Source organism: Haliotis rufescens, unplaced genomic scaffold (genome assembly GCF_023055435.1).
Source record: "Haliotis rufescens isolate VD_foot unplaced genomic scaffold, xgHalRufe1.0.p SCAF_5, whole genome shotgun sequence".
In the NCBI taxonomy this organism is placed as follows: domain Eukaryota; kingdom Metazoa; phylum Mollusca; class Gastropoda; order Lepetellida; family Haliotidae; genus Haliotis; species Haliotis rufescens.
This window is the reverse complement of record NW_025964223.1, coordinates 9,396,439-9,418,253: the sequence shown is the minus strand read 5'-3', so window position 1 is coordinate 9,418,253 and position 21,815 is coordinate 9,396,439. Positions and strand designations below refer to the sequence as shown.

General features: G+C 40.3%; 1 protein-coding gene across 1 annotated transcript; it reads left to right on the top strand.

The window, feature by feature from the left end:
• Positions 1-21: 21 nt before the first annotated feature.
• Positions 22-14,442, top strand: LOC124150669 (mitochondrial pyruvate carrier 1-like). The gene is made up of 7 exons (XM_046522660.2): positions 22-72; positions 272-354; positions 4,552-4,555; positions 5,188-5,203; positions 9,413-9,493; positions 11,644-11,776; positions 12,963-14,442. The coding sequence occupies exons 2-7, from the start codon at positions 284-286 to the stop codon at positions 13,054-13,056; spliced, it is 399 nt and encodes a 132-aa protein (XP_046378616.1). The 5' UTR covers positions 22-72; positions 272-283; the 3' UTR covers positions 13,057-14,442.
• The last annotated feature ends 7,373 nt before the right edge of the window (positions 14,443-21,815 follow it).

Sequence of the window (21,815 nt, the reverse complement as noted above, 5' to 3'; positions counted from 1 at the left end):
ACGGAACCGGAAGTACTGGGGCTTATTTGTTTGCACTTAAGTCTTTATTAATGTACAGCGATACATTCAGTTGTAAGTAAACAAAACTCAGATTTATCTTTAGCTGTACCTCCTATTTAATATCTTACATACTCAATATAAATTGTCGTCAATGCCAGAAACTATTTCGTTCAAAACAACACTCTAATTTGATAAAAATGTGTCGGACTAAATGTGGCATATCTACAGAGTAAACATGAGTAGCTGAACCAACGTGCATCATCTTTTTCAGGGTACTGGAAACATGGCCGGGTTGTTAGTGAAGAAAGCTGTCACTTACGTGAGAAGCAAAGAGTTTCGAGAATACCTATGCAGGTTGAACTTTTATTTCTTACCCACTAGACACATTGAGAGAGTCAAATGCAAAACACTTGTTAAATAATTGCAATATTGTTTCATTATAGTTGATTGCTAAAAACATTTTTTCCTTGACCTTAAATATTGCGATACAGTCGACTTGTTTCTTGTAGACTTATCCGCGCTTTAGACCCTAGTTAGTGAGATCTCTGTTATGACCTGTCATAGATTTATATTGTGATATACTGTATCCTATCATATGATGTGACCTTGTAAAAGCATGACGTCTTAGATTGTGAGATGAATGACTTTAGAATATGCATGATCCAGTAAGACAACTAACAAATATGCCAGGGTCAAGCACTCGCAGAGGGAATGATTCATTATGAAGGTGAACAGTTAGCCTTGGAAAGACTGTGTATTGGTTCAGTCCTACTAAAATTAAATCTTTTACTCCAATAAAATACTTCACTGCAGCCTGCATGCCTCTTCCCAAGGCAGAGAGTTAACTAACAATAAAAGTCCAGTTGCCACCCTTGCCAAACTAGGCTGGAATTATGGAGTTATATTTTGGCTGGACTAAGAATTCTGTGTATAGTTCAATCAAAATCCCATATTGAAGTCAACATCCGGTTCGTAAACTGCAGTGCATATTTCGATCGATGCTTAAAATTTATTTATTTAAATGGTAAATCATTATGTCTATTGATGTTTTATATGAAATTCCATATTTTATTGACAAGTTTGTTATACCTGTTCATTCACCTGAACTCGCTTGGATACGATGGTTTTTTAAAGCCCATAACTCTCAATATATTTTTGTGACGCTATGAATAATAAACGTCTACTATCCTAATCTTTCTTTTAAACTCTGAAACGTGCATCGTACATCGTGAGAGGTTGGCAGTGCATGTACTGTCGTGTTGGTCATCCACCCCCTATGACTCCATGTCGGTTAAACTGCTGATTGTCTATAACGCTCATCAATTATTTGGACCCCCAAGGTAGTGTTGTAGTGAGGGGTCACTGTATATTGATTAAAAATAAAATGAATTATTTTGTATGTGTATAGATAAATATTACCAATGTAGATCTGCAATTAATCAATTTAATGTTGGATATGAACTAGGCTAATCCATGAAATGCTTAAAATTGAATTTTCTACCTTGTCCATCTTATCTATGGAAATATTAGTAAATGTAAACGTTTCTGTGGCAGTGAGTTATTAAATTTTCGTATAAATATGCTTAAGTTTGTATCAATACACAGCGTTAGAAATTGGCACTAGTCCTGTAGTCCTTGCCAAACTAGCTAGTAGTTAAGGTATCATAAGGACTTGTACAAATTTGCTAAGTTTTAGGGGTTTTGATATATGTTATCATCATAAGGACTAGAAGACCAAAAATGTTAGTTTCTACCGCTGTATACATCATCAACATCAAGACTTTGCGATGACATACCTCCCTTGAGGCAGAGCTCCAAACAAGCTACCATTTGGGGAAAATAATTTTTAGTTGTCAGGCCCCAAAGTTGCGACTAAAACGGTAGCCAATGCGACCTAAATTTCAGTTTGTCTACTGTCTAAAATTCAGATGTAGCCAAATGACCACCTAGAAAAATATCTTGTGGCAACTAAATTCTATTGCTACACATCTGTAGATATAAAAATAAATACCAGCTGATATTGGAAAACACGCCTGCTAATAATTGTACTCGCTACTAATTCGTTCTAAAGTCGACAATGGACCAATTAAAAAATAATATAATTAGTACTTTATTTTAGTTGGCAATGCTCATTGGATAAGTGAGGATATACCTATATAATCTAGTAACATAAATTACATCATTGTTCAAGTCACAAATAACAACATTCAAGTACAGTTTCCATTAAGATACAATTTCAAGAATAGTCATGTAACTTGTATATATTGATTACTGATCATGCTGATGTTACATACATATCTGAACTCTACTGTCGTGACTACTGGTTGTGCACAGATGTGTAGCTTTGACACATATCACTGTCATGACATTATGCGATGTGTGACTCATTTGGGGCATCACTTTAATATGTGCTAGCAGTGATAGAAACAGTTTTAGTCAACTCACATTTATGATGATAACATATAGCAAAACCCTTAAAAAGGGCCAATTTCTACTAGTCCTTATGAGACCTTAACTATTGGGAAGATTGTCAAGGACTATGGAACTATTGCCAATTTCTAATGCTGGCTAGGTACTTGAAACAGAAGAGAAGTAGAATATGTCCAAAAAGAATCTACTCACTGGTTGATGAAGACCAGGAGACTGGACTTCTTGCTGAATACTGTAAATCTTGAAATTAACACGAGCATGAATTAATTGCGAAAAATGCGAGTAGTCTTTGCTTGCATTAATAAATATCGCATTTATATCCACGATTTAACACGCAACACAGTGTCTATGTTCTTTGCGACTGCGTCAAAGGCCGACAGGAGCCAGCACGCATGTATTGTTTCAGCGGAAGTACTCTACTCAGCACTAATTAGCAGTGCTATTTGGTGTGTGATTAGATTAATGTAAGATTGGATTAAGGAGAGGATTATCCTGTAAACCTGACAGAGGACATTTTTGTTAGATATAATTCCACTGATGCTTGAGAGGAGGGGGTGTCGCATTCATATTGAGTCGCATTTTTGGCTAGGGGCCAGTGGTCGCATTCTTTTGGAGACGCATTTATTTCACGATTTACAGTACTCAAAGAAATGTATGAAATACCCAAAGTGAATGACAGTGTGAGTACATGCTCCGTGGCTCAAAAAAACATCTGGAGCCTGCTTCAAGTGTGCATCATTCGCCCATGCTATGTATTATAATTAATATGTACAACTAATAACTATTTTATCATGTTTATGGCTTTTTAGAAGTAACCTGTATTCACTTAAACAAGACCAATAAATAGGAACATGGTTTTATATTATTGCAATTAATGCAGTCTCAAAAGAAATCTTATGTAATAAAATATATGTGTAACACAAGAGAACCTTATCTTCTCATCTGTCATGGAGGAAACATAGACATGATTATTATGATGATTTCCACCAATAAACAATACCTGGCTGTAAATATCATTATCCACTAAAAGCAGTCTGTGATATATCAGTTTGTTAATGTTGTGTCGGGTTACAAATAAACCTATGTTATGTGTAAATATTATATGTGAATATCTGTTTATGGGCAGAGCTCCAGATAACTTTTGGAGCAATTGAGTTTTTACTCAAAGGTTTCTATTTTAATTGGGTTATTACATTTTTCATTGGGTAAACAATAATTTTTCTCTCTATTGGTATTTTCCCAAAATGAGTAAACATTTTGAGATTTAAAAAAGAGAAAATAATGTTTTAGATCAATATGAAGGTTCTAACTGTAGGCTTGACCCGGAAAGTAAATTAGCTCGAAACTGTGTTTTGGAACTTAGCTCCTGTCGGCACATCACAACTGGAATGCGGCTTGACCTTGCTAGACTTATCGTTTAATGACATCATTCATCATATTCAGTGTGTATACTACCACTGCAACTACTGTTGCTATTTTGTGAGATCTCACATTCATTTACTCTTATGTTTAAACTTTTGTTACCTTTGTTCGTTAGTCTAGAAAATTCTGGACTGGCAACATTTTATCTGGTCTGTTGCAATGTTGCTAGTCCAGTTGTCCGACTGAAATATTGGGGAATCTTTTAACTGCTACTACTTCTACCTCTACCACAACCTTCACTACTACTACTACTACTACTACTACTAGCTACTACTAGCTACTACTACCACTACTACTCACCCACCCGTAAAGATCCGGGGTAGAATAGGTATCGGGTGGTCAGGCTCACTGACTTGGATGATGCATGTCATCAATCCCAATTGCATTGATGTCAATCACTGGATTGTCTGGTCCCGATTCGATTATTTACAGACCGCCGTCATACAGCTGTAATTTTGTTGAGTGCAGCGTTAAACAACAAACTAACAAACTACTACTACTACTACTACTACTACTACTACTACTGCAGCTATGTATTTGCTAGTCATGCCAAGGGTTTCAGTTTTTTTGTATACCAGACTATTTTAATATCGCGCTCTGAGAGCTTTCTATTATTTTGAAAGCTGATGATAATGTTTCGTTGTCTTGCTTTGTTTCATGCTGCTGTGTCCTGCCTCTACCAACATGTCTCCACATCAGCACAGTAAGTTCCAACAATACACAACATTCATGTACAATCAGAACATGACTTGTGAATATCTTGACGGACAAGTTGTTTTATTGTTAGATAAGTCTGTAACGTTATATCAAACTATTGAACAATCGCAATTGTTTGCCCTACAAAAGTACTTGTTATACGAAATTATTAACAGTATCATTGATAGTATGCATCTTTTTGACATTCACATAGAATATGTATTATTTATAACTAATTGCAGCTTTTGAACGATCCCAATTGTTTGCCCTACAATTGTATCGTTTATAGTATGCAACCAATGAAACTATCGATTGTTAAGAACAAGTTTCATTGGTTGAATTTAGTTATAAAATAATATATGTTTTATGGGAATGTCAGACTTTTCTCTGTGTTTGGTTAGCAAAGATTACTACAACTTCAGATTAGAGTTACATCACTGCCATAGTAATCTTAGTAATGGTACTTAAAGTTTTTGACGAGGGGTCGTGGGAACACTTACTCTTCTGAATAGATCTACTTTTTGTGAAATATCTACATTTGTGCAGAATTATCTGTGAATATTCTCACAGTTGATGTGGTTGATGATGAAGATACAGTAAATAATATGTGACATCTCACTACCTGCCATCTTGTTTCAGCACTTCTGGGGGCCGGGTGAGTACACTGCAGCATTGTCAATGGTACAAACTCATTGTAATCAGATCTTACTGCTCACCATCGCTACACATTACAGTTCATGTCGGAACGAACCTAGTACACTGCAGCATTGTCAATGGTACAAACTCATTGTAATCAGATCTTACTGCTCACCATCGCTACACATTACAGTTCATGTCAGAACGAACCTAGTACACTGCAGCATTGTCAATGGTACAAACTCATTGTAATCAGATCTTACTGCTCACCATCGCTACACATTACAGTTCATGTCGGAACGAACCTAGTACACTGCAGCATTGTCAACGGTACAAACTCATTGTAATCAGATCTTACTGCTCACCATCGCTACACATTACAGTTCATGTCAGAACGAACCTAGTACACTGCAGCATTGTCAATGGTACAAACTCATTGTAATCAGATCTTACTGCTCACCATCGCTACACATTACAGTTCATGTCAGAACGAACCTAGTACACTGCAGCATTGTCAACGGTACAAACTAATTGTAATCAGATCTTACTGCTCACCATCGCTACACATTACAGTTCATGTCAGAACGAACCTAGTACACTGCAGCATTGTCAATGGTACAAACTCATTGTAATCAGATCTTACTGCTCACCATCGCTACACATTACAGTTCATGTCGGAACGAACCTAGTACACTGCAGCATTGTCAACGGTACAAACTCATTGTAATCAGATCTTACTGCTCACCATCGCTACACATTACAGTTCATGTCAGAACGAACCTAGTACACTGCAGCATTGTCAATGGTACAAACTCATTGTAATCAGATCTTACTGCTCACCATCGCTACACATTACAGTTCATGTCAGAACAAACCTTTCATGAACTTTGACAGACCAATAAAATAATAAACAGAAAGTACAAAATTAACCAATCAAAAAGCAGCTTTCTTGAGCTTTATGGCACTTGTTTTCGATTGGTGTCATCTTTTCCAGACTGAGCTTTGAAAAATTGTTTGACATAGTTCTTGATTAAAAATTTGAAAATTTAACGAAAGAAAACAAGAAAAATCTGGAATGTCCAATAGGTGGCCCAGATTGTATGGCAGTACTTCCCAGGTGCCATGGATAGTCTCTTTCCTTTCAAATGTCTATCGACCGCCTCCGTGGTCTAGTGGTAGAGCGGAAGGTCCGGGGTTCGATCCCCGGCCGCGTCATACCAAAAGACGTTAAAAGATGGTACAAGGACTGGTCAGCTCGGAGTCAGTATACTGTGTCTGAGTGGGGTATTCATGTTAAACTGCGACATGGTATCTCAGTGAGCTAGCACTATAAATCAGCATTAGTCCGGACTAGTACAAGCACCCTCACACATACATACACGTGCATGCACGTCGCTATATAAGTGCACTAATCTTGGACGCGACGTTAAACCCCATTTCACCTCACCTCAAATGTCTATCCCATTGAAGCGGGAGACAGACAATGATTTTGAAGAAATCAGTCGTACTGCCCATAACTGTCGTTCAGATCACCCCATGTTAACCTTTTTGAGGTTGCACGATTAGAAAACATGTGGGATCTCGTAAGCGACGCTGAGTTCTTGCGGATGAAGGTTATTCTGTTGTGACCTGTAATGGGACGTCCTTAGATCTTTGTGTAGTGGTAGTAAGAAATAAGATCTTATTTTTATGAGATTGACCATGTTACAACTAATACTGCTAATTAACACTGTTTCTTAAGTTACGAAAAAAGAATCAAGGGATTTATATGGGATTCCAAACAAATTGCCTTGGTGGGCAAATTTGGAAAAAGTCATTATATTTGTTCAAAATTGGTCTTTTTTAAAGTTCTCATTGTGTTAAATTCAGATATGTAAATACAAGACATGATTGCCCCATGGGTATTAAGGGTTAGTATAGGTCTCCAGTGTTGCATCTGGATGCTAGAGGCGACCAGATGGATCGGGTGGTCAGACACGGTGACTAAATTGATAATGTGTCATACTACCCTCACCATGTGCAAGAACCCTGAAAATTAAATATTGGAGGTAGGGCTGGGACGGGTAACTCGGGTACTCGGGTCAGGTGGGTACTGAGTAGGACCCGGGTACCCACAGGACTACCTGGTACTAGGGCTGGGACGGGTAACTCGGGGACTCGGGTCAGGTGGGTACGGAGTAGGACCCGGGTACCCACAGGACTACCTGGTACTAAGGCTGGGACGGGTAACTCGGGTACTCGGGTCAGGTGGGTACTGAGTAGGACCCGGGTACCCACAGGACTACCTGGTACTAAGGCTGGGACGGGTAACTCGGGTACTCGGGTCAGGTGGGTACTGAGTAGGACCCGGGTACCCACAGGACTACCTGGTACTAAGGCTGGGACGGGTAAGTCGGGTACTCAGGTCAGATGGGTACTGAGTAGGACCCGGGTACCCACAGGACTACCTGGTACTAGGGCTGGGACGGGTAACTCGGGTACTCAGGTCAGATGGGTACTGAGTAGGACCCGTGTACCCACAGGACTACCTGGTACTAGGGCTGGGACGGGTAACTCGGGTACTCGGGTCAGGTGGGTACTGAGTAGGACCCGTGTACCCACAGGACTACCTGGTACTAGGGCTGGGACGGGTAACTCGGGTACTCGGGTCAGGTGGGTACTGAGTAGGACCCGGGTACCCACAGGACTACCTGGTACTAAGGCTGGGACGGGTAACTCGGGTACTCGGGTCAGGTGGGTACTGAGTAGGACCCGGGTACCCACAGGACTACCTGGTACTAGGGCTGGGACGGGTAACTCGGGTACTCGGGTCAGGTGGGTACTGAGTAGGACCCGGGTACCCACAGGACTACCTGGTACTAGGGCTGGGACGGGTAACTCGGGGACTCGGGTCAGGTGGGTACTGAGTAGGACCCAGGTAACCCACAGGACTACCTGGTACTAAGGCTGGGACGGGTAACTCGGGTACTCGGGTACTCGGGTCAGCTGGGTACTGAGTAGGACCCGGGTACCCACAGGACTACCTAGTACTAAGGCTGGGACGGGTAACTCGGGTACTCGGGTCAGGTGGGTACTGAGTAGGACCCGGGTACCCACAGGACTACCTGGTACTAAGGCTGGGACGGGTAACTCGGGTACTCAGGTCAGATTGGTACTGAGTAGGACCCGGGTACCCACAGGATTACCTGGTACTAGGGCTGGGACGGGTAACTCGGGTACTCAGGTCAGATGGGTACTGAGTAGGACCCGTGTACCCACAGGACTACCTGGTACTAGAGCTGGGACGGGTAACTCGGGTACTCGGGTCAGGTGGGTACTGAGTAGGACCCGGGTACCCACAGGACTACCTGGTACTAGGGCTGGGACGGGTAACTCGGGGACTCGGGTCAGGTGGGTACTGAGTAGGACCCAGGTACCCACAGGACTACCTGGTACTAGGGCTGGGACGGGTAACTCGGGTACTCAGGTCAGATGGGTACTGAGTAGGACCCGGGTACCCACAGGACTACCTGGTACTAGGGCTGGGACGGGTAAGTCGGGTACTCAGGTCAGATGGGTACTGAGTAGGACCCGGGTACCCACAGGACTACCTGGTACTAGGGCTGGGACGGGTAACTCGGGTAATCGGGTCAGGTTGGTACTGAGTAGGACCCGTGTACCCACAGGACTACCTGGTACTAGGGCTGGGACGGGTAACTCGGGTACTCGGGTCAGGTGGGTACTGAGTAGGACCCGGGTACCCACAGGACAACCCGGACCCGGGGTTAGTCACATGATTATATTGTTTAATCACTTTAATGGCAAAAAATATTGAGAACTTGGTTACACTATAAGTCACAAACTTCTTTCTGACCATAAACCCATTCCTTCTGACTTTATATGTTTGCATATATATATAACTTCAGTCAACTTCAGTGTATGCATGACAAGATCGGATTATACGTGTATCTAAATTTATTTCGACAGGAGTACGGTCAAACGTTTCCCAATCAGACATTTTGTACCTCTCTCTTGAGGCCTACAGCGGGTACTGAACAGGGTCGGGTAATCAGGGGTAGGGTACCCGGGTAGTCAATTTAGACTTGTCCCAGCCCTAATTGGAGATCCCCCGGACCCCAATGTTTGTAAGTCCAGGTAAAACCTTGTCATAGGAAAGATATTATTCCAGTATCCAACTCAGTGGTCTCCTTGTCTCTGTGTTAACACGTGATCATGCTCCTCACTGCAGTGGCCAACTGGGGACTCCCGCTGGCTGCCATGGGGGACTTGAAGAAGGACCCGGAGATTATCAGTGGGAAGATGACCTTAGGTGAATTGACCATAGGTTTCACAGCTTGACATGTTGACCACTACCCGGGACCTGTTAAATTTCTGTATGCTTGTAGACATTGTAACTGACAGCCTCTCTTTTGAGTCTATGATGAATGAGACGAGATATGATCAGAGCTCCATATAAGCTTTTTATTTGTGTAAAATATGCAAACTTAATCACCATCAGTTACTTTTTTTAGTTGCTTTCATACATGTAACAGATGTTATATGTGGGATAACACTTTCTGAGTAAAGTACAGATTCTCATACTTTTGGGGGGTTGAGTCCCATGCAGAATTTGAACCCACACTGCCAGAGTGAGGCAACGAATCGCCAGCTCAAAGTCAGCGATCTATCCCACTCAGCCACCGAGGCTTCAACAATAATGAAAGTCTGACAACTGGTAGTCTAGGTCACAAACTTTGTGTACTCCTCTGACAAGTGTAAATATGCATGGCTGGTTGAATGTGTTAAATCGCTGACTTTGTGTGCTGGCAATTAGGTGCCTCACTCTGGCAGTGTGGGTTCGAATCCCGGACTGGACTCAACCCTAAAAAAAGTACGAGAATCTGGACTTTACTCAGAATGTGTTGTCCCAAATATAACATCTGTTACATTTGACCACTTTCTAAATGGCATTGTGTGTTCATTGCTTTCATACAATTACGAATACCGTATTCAACATAATAAGCGCCCGGGGCACTCTCAAAATTAGAAATAGGGGGCTCTTATCAGAATGTAATTTTGGTGAGAGTAAAAACAGAGTTGTAAGATCGTAAATTTCGTAGTTTGTGCTGACAGCCTGAAATGATACAAAAGAAAAGTATGTGCGTATCATACACGACAGATATATTTTCCAGAATTTAATTAATCAAGGATGCATATAACACACGAGTGTGTATATTATAAATAAGGCTTGTGTACATTGATCAATCAGAAGAGGTGCTAACTGGGATTGTTCAGTAGCCAGTATATTAGAAAATATCGCGATGGGTGATTATTAGAGTGGGGCGCTTATTACGTCGAATACGGTAATCAGATTGGTAACCCAGTAGGAAAACAACACTGTGTGTTATGACCCACTGTAGCTGTTTCAGCTTGCATGCACTATGTCTGTACTTGCTTTAATGAACTCTACTGCAGTGCAACATCTGGCTCAATGTAACTTCGACCTGTATCACTGTCACCTGGAGCCCTGGGCTCTGTTCCACAAAGCAATCGTAGCGCTACGACTGGCGTAAGACTATGCTACAGAATGGGAGTTACAATCATCTTAGCGCTACGACTGGTGTAAGACTATGCTAAAGAATGGGAGTTACGATCATCTTAGCGCTACGACTGGCGTAAGACTATGCTAAAGAATGGGAGTTACGATCATCTTAGCGCTACGACTGGCGTAAGACTATGCTAAAGAATGGGAGTTACGATCATCTTAGCGCTACGACTGGCGTAAGACTATGCTAAAGAATGGGAGTTACGATCATCTTAGCGCTACGATCGCTTTGTGGAACAGGGCCCAGGATGATTGTAGTTTGTTGGAAATTATGAAATTACTTAGAAGGACTTTGTATTCTGAACACACCAATGACATCGTCGCAGCGTTCCCATCTTATTCCAAGCCAAAATTTAAAAACATTCAACAAAACTTGGCATATGCATTGCTCAACACCTTAACTGGTTCCTTTTGCTATTTTGGAAATTCTCTTAATTTCAATTTTTATGTGTCCATGGAAACAATTTCGACTTTGTCTCAAACGAGGGTAGGGTTCATTTCCGGACCCTGACTTGAAAACCGTTCAACATGTTTCGATGAAACTTTGCATATGCATTGCTCATCAGCTTAACAGGTGCCTTTTGCTATTTTAAAATTTTTCTAAATTGTATTTTCTAATGTTTCCATGGAAACGATTTCAACTCAGTCTCAAACAATTAGCGTTTTGTTTCCTGCCAAAAGTCTACAGGTAATGAATATTTCTTCATGAAACCATTATCTTCCCCGACTATAATATGTTATAATTATTTTTAGGACTTGCTTACATATTATGGTAACAACTTTAACTAATGTATCAAACAAAGGTTAGGGGAGATATGGTTTTTTTTAGTAGAAACATGTTCTAGCATTTGTCATGCTGCCATATTTTGTTGCAGCTCTGGCTATCTACTCCATGCTGTTCATGAGGTTCGCTATCAAGGTCCAGCCACGCAACATGCTGCTCTTCTCCTGTCACATCACTAACGAGGCTGCTCAGCTAACTCAGTTGGCAAGGTTTATGAAGTTCCAGTAAGTCTGTTTGTTTGTTTGTTTGTTTGTTTGTTTGTTGTTTAATGGAGCACTCAGCAATATTCCAGCTATATGATTTTGTTCTGTAAATAATTGAGTCTGGACCAGACAATCAGACCAGATTGACATCATGAGCATCGATCCACACAATTGGAATACGATGACATGCATCAACCAAATAAGCGGGCCTGACCCCCCGATCTCGTCTGGAATATCTGCTTCTGTCTGCTGTATCCCCCAATGAACACCCAGGATGGACTTGGCCTTCAGCAATGTCGTAAGAGACAACAAATGGGATCAGGTGGTCAGGCTCCAGACTTGGTTGATGCTTTTCGTAGCATCCCAATTGCATTGGTTAATGCTCTTCATGTCAATGATGGGATTGTCAGGTCCAGACCTACTTCATGTAGCTATGAGACCCATGAAGATTCAGTGCTAGAATAGGTCTTCAGCAACCCATACTTGCCGTAAGAGGTGACTATGCTTGTCTAGAAAGGCGACTAACGGGATCGGGTGGTCAGACTCGCTGACTTGGTTGATACATGTCATCGATTCCAATTGCATGGGTCAATGCTCATGATGTCAATCACTGGGTTGTCTGGTCCAGATTCGATTATTTTACAGACCGCCGTCATATAGCTGGAATATTGCTGAGTGCGGCGTTAAACAACAAACAAACAAACAAATCATGTAGCTATGAACAAATGTTTGATGAATCAGAGCCTCTCCTCCTGTACAATTGGAAAAGATATGTCTGCTTGTGGGTTCAAATCCGAAGTTCAAACCGGTATGAGTTACAGCGGATATTGTCACAGATGGCATTGTATTAAGCAGGGTATTGACTTACAAACAGTCCACTTAGTTCGTTTATCGGTGTCATCAGCCAAGTTGGAAGATTCCTTGAATCTCATACACCTTAAATGTAAATTAGACCCGTGAAGATCTGGGGTAGAATAGGTCTTCAGCAACCAATGCTTGTCGTAAAAAGCGACTATGCTTGTCGTCAGGTGCATCTAACAGGATCGGGTGGTCAGGCTTTCTGACTTGGTTGATGCATGTCATCGTATTCTAATAGCATGGATTGATGCTCATGATGTGAATTAATCAATCATCAGTTTTATTGTGGTTTTATCTTCGTGGTTTTCCTGTTGATTTTTTGTTTCAACATCATTGTTATTCTTTTCAGCTATTTTTCTGATGCGTCAAAGAGAGAGAAGCAGCAGATGGAGGCCAAGCCCGAATCAGCTGACAAGCCACATATATCTCCCTCCTCCCCGTAAATAAAGTTGAGAGACACACGGTTGTTACATCTATCTGCAGGGAGTCCTCCCACTGATACACTCACAGACATGTCAGCACTTGTACCTTGGTGTGTAGCTTGACACTTCGTCACAGGGTGTACTTTTGCTCTTCAGGGTGTACTGTTGCACATCAGGGTGTAGTGTTGGGCATTAGGGTGTACTGTTGCACATCCAAGACCTCGATGTAATTTTACACTCTTACGGGAGTATTGCTACACTGCTAGTGTGTAATTTTAAACTCTTACGTGAATGTTGCTACACTATCAGTGTGTAATTTTACACTCTTACAGGGGGACAGTTACATTTTGTGTAATTTTACACTCGTACAGGGTATTGCTACACTATCAGTGTGTAATTTTACACTCTTACGGGGGGACAGTTACATTTTGTGTAATTGTACACTCGTACAGGGTATTGCTACACTGTCAGTGCATAATTTTACACTCTTATGGGCATATTATTACACTTTCTGTGTAATTTTACACTCTTACGGGTGTGTTGCTACACATCAGTGTATACTGTTACATAGGTATTTATAGACATCTGTGAGCGTCTTACTATAGTGTTACATATTTGTGCATCTACAACGAAACTGATTACTCATATCACGGACTAAGTTACAAATTAGCCCTCCTTGCACAGATCTGCACACAGGGACTGAAGTGAGTGTATCGTGAATGTTTGCGATGTGGACAGCAAGATGTAACTGCCGATGTACCACAATGGTGCCGTGTGATCGAGGGATGGCTGGGCCGAGTCACCTACAGACAATATAAGATATCATGTCCATCCTCTTTTAACATTAGTTATTTACAGTGAAATTTTCTTATCCATAGGTTATACTTTTTGAGTGAGAGATTGTACAGTTGTTGGTTTTGTTATTTTATAGACATGTATAATTATTTTCAGATGTTGATTATTCATGAATAACACACAAAGGGCATCATACTCAACCTGTGCTTGCTGTATCAAGAAAAGATACTGTTTGGGATCATGAAGATTTTTATAGCTATGTTTATGAAAGTGTGTGTGCTCAGTCTTGACTGCAAACAAATTTCCCCAAAAATATTTGTGATCCCTAACTTTGTTTTTTCGGTATATGGTTTCGGAAACGGTGGATATACATGTTGAGTATGTTTGCAACCCTGTCTGAAGACTTGGTCCTGATGACGTCCGGTGATATTATTTAAGGCAGTATTTAGAGTTTCAAGTCAATGCTCAAGAGGTTGTTGATATTTACACACATCAGGTGTATGGTTTGTCCATCTCATTAAAATCAGATCTTAGTTCTCGCTACCACTAAACAAAGATCTTAGGACATCCCATTACGGGTCACGTCAGAACGACCTTTCATCCGACCAATCAGAGCGTCGCTTACCAGATCATGAAAGGGACGGTCGGAATGTGTTTTCTAATCATGCAACCACGATATATTTAACACGGGGTATTCCGAACGACAGTTTCAGGTTTTATGATTATATCCATAAAATCTAGGCCATCTATAAGCCATAGCCATTCCAGAATGTTCTTATCAGTTTTAAAATTTTTAATCGAGAATACGTCAAAATATGTTTCGAAGCGTAGTCGCCAGTTTGAAACTAGTGTCGTAAAGCTCGAGAAAGCTGCTTTCTGATTGGCCAATGTCGATTTGTTGTCAGTCATGTCATTGGTCGGTCAAAATTCGCGAAAGGTCGTTCTGACGTGACCCGTAATAGGATGTCCTCAGATCGTTGTTTAGCGATAGCGAAAACTAAGATCAGATTGTTTGCTGACCAACCCCACAAAGTTTTTATTTGAGAAAAATAGAACTGTGTAAAATTTTTCCTCTCATTATGTCTCCAATTAATACAGTTGTTACAAACACCTTTAATGATTAACTTGCTACATACCATTCAGATTGCCTGGACAGTATTAAACATATGCTGCTTAACACCAATTGAGCTAACCACCATCTAGTTAAATGTAATTATCTACTCTATGTAATCAGACACAGAGAGCTATATTCTACACAGAGACTTTAAGGTTCCAAAAAATAAAAGAATTGGTTCTCAGGCAATGTTTTTGAAAATATAGTGCAGGCTGGCGGTGTCTTTTTTTTCTTCTTTTTTTGTTGTTGTTGTTCAAACTGGTATGTAACCAATAAACAGTTGTGTAATTAATATACAATTGTGTAAAATAAACCTGGGAAAGGGCCTCCCTACATAAATGTATTCCTTGATGAGTAAAACACTGGAATACAGTAATTGTCTACCGTTGGACTTGGAATATTTAAGCATTTAAAAAAAATATTTTTAAATGGAAATAAAAACGAAACGTGCGGCAAACTTTTTAATGATGCGGGCGGTACCTGAGAACCAAGACTTTTATTTTTTTAGCCTTATGAATGTAGGTTTTTGAAAGAGCATGTTTTTCTTGGGCACTATGCTGATGAAGTAGCAGGTCCTATCAACCTCCAATAAGGCTGGCACAGTTATTTGTGTCGTGTTGAAGAACGCCTGGAGCGAAAAAAGAATTGTGAAAAACCAAAGAGGATTGACAATATATAATCTTACAATTATTGATGAATAGTCAGATCTTGCATGTTAGCCCAGCTTTCCCATAGTCATGAATTTACAAACTTGCCAAAGTAAATGCATTTAGTATTATTATTTGTTATTATTCGATAGTTTTTAATTTCGTTTTTCTAACTAACACTTATCATATTTTAGGCAAAGCTACTATTATAGGCATGATGGTTCTGTATTAATATATATGTCGAATATTGCACATTAATGTACAGAAATGATGGAGCGGAGCCCTGTATACAGAGCAGGCAACCATCTGTCCGTGCGTGTGATGCACAACGTGTGTATTACAATGCTGTCTGATTGTTTAATGCGCACAAAATTGCAGACAGTGGTGACAGCTTTACTCAGGATATTAAATCCAGGTGATGAAGAAATCAAAATGAGATTGTGTTGTTTCAGCAGCACAATTTTATAGAATATTATAATTTGCTTATTGTCCAACTGAGGTTCTCACTGATGTGAAGCTGTCTAGTTGCTTCTTCTGTTTGTATATGATGCAGGAAACACAGTTTATTAATCTGGGCAGATTGGGATGCATTTGGCCGTATCCACTTTCTTAGATAACTCTTGTGAAAAAGACAACTGTTTTGTTTTCTTGAAGCTTTCTTCTTGTGGAAACAGGTCTACATTCAATAACTCTGTTTGCATGGCTTTTTATTTTTACCATTAAGCATAGAAGACTTTCAGTGTTTTAATTGGTAAACAGTTAAGAGTTTTTTTCCAGCTGCCACTGAAGAAGGCAGCCCCATGATGCAGGATAAGCCTGTTTTACCTTCCATGCTGTGTTAGATAATCAGACAATTATTCCTCCTTGATCTGGATGGAAGTGCAAAGTTTCGAATGAGCTTTTTGTTAATCAGATCAGGAAGAACTCAAGTGAATTTGATGCTTGGTAAAAAGTACAAATTATTCTGTCTGGATGTTGCATCAGGACAGTCATTGACCAATAAAATGAGAGGGATGGACAGTGTATCAGGATATTATCAAGATCATTGCCTTCTTGCGGGAACATTATCAATGCCACTGTGTACTGTGTTAAAGGGGGACTAAACTCGGGCAGATTTGCAGTCTCAGCACATTTTAGGTTCCTCAAACACAAATACTTGTGTCCGCTGGTTCATATATTATGACACATGAATTACACAGAGACAATGTCTCGTTTTCACCCAGGTGTTAATTACAATATCTAGGAATGGTCTGACACCAGAGCTAGGAGTATGGTCCCCCTTTAAAAGTTGTTCGCCAGCTGACCTGCGGAGATATCTTATTCAGTCCTATTTATCACTCAGTTGTAATTATTGGGTAGGAATGAGCTACATATACATAGCTGATGATGGCACAGTTTTCTGTAAAGTTTTAGGTTTGTTGGTTCGATACACCAATCTCATTAAGAAAGAAGCTTTGACTCCGATGCAATACATTTCTGCATGAAGATCTGAGGGCATCTCCATGGGATGTCGCTTCAGGCGGACTCTGAGTGAACTTTGGCTGCCCTTTGTAATTGAAGAGCATGGGTTCTTGAGCCAATCAGATGTCGGCTTTCTGAACGAGTTGCCGTCACTTCTTTACCACCTCTTTTCAGAAATGTCTATCTCAGCAAAATAATCAGCCTCAGGGTATACACACCCTTTTGAGTGTAGATGCCATGACATTTGGGAACAGGATGTATTTATGTCAAATATTCACAACAAAATGATAGAGTAGCTTTAATTTTTTGCATTCTGAACTGCACAATAATATTCGTTTTCAAAGAAACAGAAATCAGATGTGTTTGTCTGAATGCTTCGCTCATGTGTACCTAAATTAGAAGCCTTGGCTCTGATTAGAATGTACACCTGACATGACTTCTTGTCTTCAGACTTGGGTATTGTATTGGAGTAAAAATGATTTCAGTGAGATTGGTGGTAAGAGTGACAGACTCAGGTAGAAGTGAGGTATTATTGTGGCTGTTCTTCCTTTCATCATAGTCCGTTGCAGACTGATCAATGGCTTTCTACAACATGAGTCACATGTTTGTTTGGTAATTGGTCCAATATTTATTTGATAAGAGTGAACTTTTCTCAGTATTGGTTGGTTGGTTTGTTGTTTTTTACGCCACACTCAGCAATATTCCAGCTATATGATGGCGGTCTGGAGTCTGGGCCAGACAATCCAGTGATTGACATCATGAGCATCGATCCAAACAATTGGGATTGATGACATGCTTCAACCAAGTCAGCAAGCCTGACCACCCGATCCCCTTAGTCACTTCTTACGACAAGCACAGTCGCCTTTTACGGCAAGCATGGGTTGCTGAAGACCTATTCTACCCCGGATCTTCACGGGTCCCCACAGTATTGAGTACAGTCACAGACATAACTACCTCGTCAGTTGTGACTCAGCTAACCACAGCCATAATCTGTACTTCACTAGTTTCTTTAAAATAAGTAGCTTTTTTTATATTTTGTTTCTTTCAGCAGTCCAAGGTCAAAGAAGTTTAAAAGTTTAAGGGGATTTATGAAAAGAGTTAGTTAGCCAGATTCTAAAGCAAGACCAACTATCACTGGTAGACTTCTGTCGGACATTTGTTAACTTATGCTTTTTAATTTTATGCATTATATGTTAAACGATGATTGTTGTGTTTGTTTGCCACAACGATGCATCATTATTCATGTTACATACCCTGTCATGTAGACAGTTAAAATCATCAATTGACAATTAGGATTTGAGGGTGAACTTACGGATATTTAACAAATGGCTTGATCAAAGGCTGTTCAGTTGTGGGAACTGACAATAATATGCTCAATCATACCTTTTTGCATTTATTAATCTCGAGTCGAGTGTTGTGAATTTTGGTTACAGGAGCAACGTCAGAGCTCCATTTCAAAGTGAAATGATGAATGTGTGTTGCAGCATTTTCTGCCCTCTGTTTTTATTTCACTAAATATGTACCCTATTTCCTCAATTAAGACCTGAATTTTAAGGTTACTTTCAGACCTGGCTCATATCTAATTGAGGCCAGCACATTGTTGATGTCCCTGACTTTATTTGACAAGCTTACAAGAGCCACAGCCCAAAATAGAGAATAATGTGTATCTCATAAGCTGATGATCTTTTGTGCAAGGCGCAACTATCTCATCCTTCTTTGTCCTTTCACTGTAGGTATTACTAGTAGGTATTACTAGTAGATGATGTAGTTGCCCAAACCCAGTAGCTTGTTTGAACATATGTTGTGTATAGAGACAATTTAGTCATGGCTTACATTTTGTTTTTAGAGAATGGTCCCTACGTAACCACCCACTGTTATTTATTTCTTCATATTCCCTACAATGGCACCCACCAACACAGAGGGTCCAGAGACCAGTGTTCTGTGTTTTGTCCTTGATGTATGTAAAAAAAGATAGTCACATGATTACTTACGGAATAACCTACGAACTACAAGGAAGTACAGATTATCTGTCCCAAGTCAATCAAGTTTGCATGTTCTGAGCCTTGGCAAGGGTTTTCAACATTAATTCACAAAGGACAGATAATCTGTTATTCCGTGTTGCAAGTAGATCATTCATTTATGACCTTTGTTGTTTTTCTATAAAAAAATGTAGACAGATGTGGGGTTAATGATATGAGAGGGAGTTCAGCACAGATGCTCCATTGTTGGAACGATGTCACATAAAATTGTTGTGAACAATGGATGACGCTTCAGTTATTTGCGACAATGCATCATATAAAGTCATGATGCTATTAGCATCATCCCTTACAATGAAAACAGTGGAACAGTTGTCATGACGCTCAGTGAGAACCACTGAGAATAGTTTCATCCATATCCATGCCTGTATGGATCCTATTTAACTTGGTGTACTTTGGTACCGACATTTCCATACAGCACAGTACAAAATAATGTTGCCTCGTCAGTTATTGATTTCAGTGAAAATTTGACAAGTAGTTCCTGGTGTGTTTCCAGTCTTAGAAATTCATGCTAGTCCCCTAGCCCAAGACTACTAAAAACAGGTGAGGACAAGTAAGAATCCAGTGATGGTTACCTCATTGACTAGTAGCAATCTAGCTGTGATTCTGAACCAGTTCTCAGTGCTTCAATTATGCTACAAATTGAATAAACAGACAGAAAGTGTAAACAAAATAAACAGTTTTGTCTGTTCAAGCAGAACCAGCTACAGACTCGGTTATGGGTGTGAAATAATATTCATGTAGTGAGATGGTTCTGGGTTGTTTTCAATGCAGAGATAGAAGTTAGGGAGTGTGCATCTACTTAAGTGATGTCAGAATTTTGTGATCAATTATTTTAATTTGGAGAGTTTGGTCATGTTGATGGATCATTCTCAACAAAGACTCTGCATTGGATCCTGGTGTGAAACTGATGTATTCTGCTTATTGTGATAGACACATTCTTTGGTGTTGGTTAAAACTGGGGACACTGTTAGGCCAGACTTCTTTTGGGGGTTACAGATATTTTTACTCAAATATTAATGTTGGGAGGGCGAAAAAATACAAATATGAAAATTCCAATTTCAAAAACAGAAATAACCATTTTTTTAAATATTTTTACAAATATGAAAATTTCAATTTTTGGGAGTTGGCAGATTCGTAAACCACGTTTAAAACAAAATCTGACCTTTATAGGGTGTCAGTTTATGTGAGTTTGCATTTTTGATGACATTGGGCATGTTCGAATTGTGAATGCCTGAATTAGTTATATGTTTGAAGAGATGTTAACTTAGAGTTTTGACTGAATGCTTGCTAATCAGGAATAAAAACTTACAAGTCACTGAGATCTTGGCTTTTGTTTCTATTCAGGATGGTCAGAATCTTCTTTAAAACTGAAGAGCAATGGATGAACCAAATTTCTCCATTGCCTACCATGCGTCTACCATGGAGATCCGGGTTAGAACTGATCTTTGGCAACCCATGTTTGTCATAAGAGGCCACTGATGGGATCGGGTGGTCAGGCTCGCTGACTTGTTTGATACATGTCATCATATCCCAATTGCGTGGATCATGCTCATGGTGACAATCACTGGATTGTCTTGTCCAGACTTATTTACAGACGGCCATCATATGGACGTTAAATAGTGCTGTGTTATGCAGCAAACAAACAATCAAACCATGCATCTATATACTGAGGGAAGAAAGTAAGGGAACAAATACTGTTAATGTTGTGCACTCCGTAAAAATGGTCCCCATTACAAATAATAAAAGCCAAAAACAGGTTCATTGTTTGGAACTCCTACATGCAACATGCTTCCCTTCAGTGACTGCCTCAGTGGTCTAGTGGTAGAGCGTCCACCCCGTAGTGGTCCTGGGTTCGATCCCCAGTCGCATCATACCAAAAGATGTTAAAAGATGGTACTTATTGTTACCCTGCCTTGCACTCGGCATTAAGGGGCTCACACAAGAACTGGTCGGCTCGGAGTCAGTATACTGTGTCTGAGTAGGATATTCATGTTAAACTGTCCCATGATATCTCAATGGGCTAGCACTGTAAATCAGCATCAGTCCTGACTAGTACAAGCAGCCCCCCACACACGTGTGTGTACGTTGTTAGATAGGTGCAATTATCTTGGACCGGACGTTCAACCCCATTTCCCCCCACCTCGCCTTCCATTTAGGGTTGTCCCATTATTTGTTGCCATCAGTATACTTTCATAGTGAGTGAGTGAGTATTCCAGGTACATCACGGCATGTCAGCTTAATGTGAAAGGAAAGCCCGAAGTGATGCAGGTCTCAGACGTTTCCCAGTTCGGTGAAACCCATTAGCACGGGTATGCTGCTGACAAACCTAGAAACAATCGGGGCGAACCGGGATTCGAACCTCTTAATCATAAGTTTCTGGCTTGTCCAAGGGACGCAACTCGTCACAGCGAAACGCGGCTCCTCAGACGACCGTAGTCACTGTATCAAAGCACCCCCATAAACACACACATATATATATATATATATATATATATATATATATATATATATATATATATATATATACCGTAGTCACTGTATCAAAGCACCCCCATAAACTGCTTGACTAATCTGTAAGTGATCTTTATAAGCTTGCCCTACTAAGACAGAAATTTAAATGACGGTCCATATATTTTACAGATTCAGATTTCAGAAGACCGTGTAGAAAGGGTATGTCAATGACTGGTAACTTTTATTGAAAATCGTTTAGCTTCGCCTACGTTT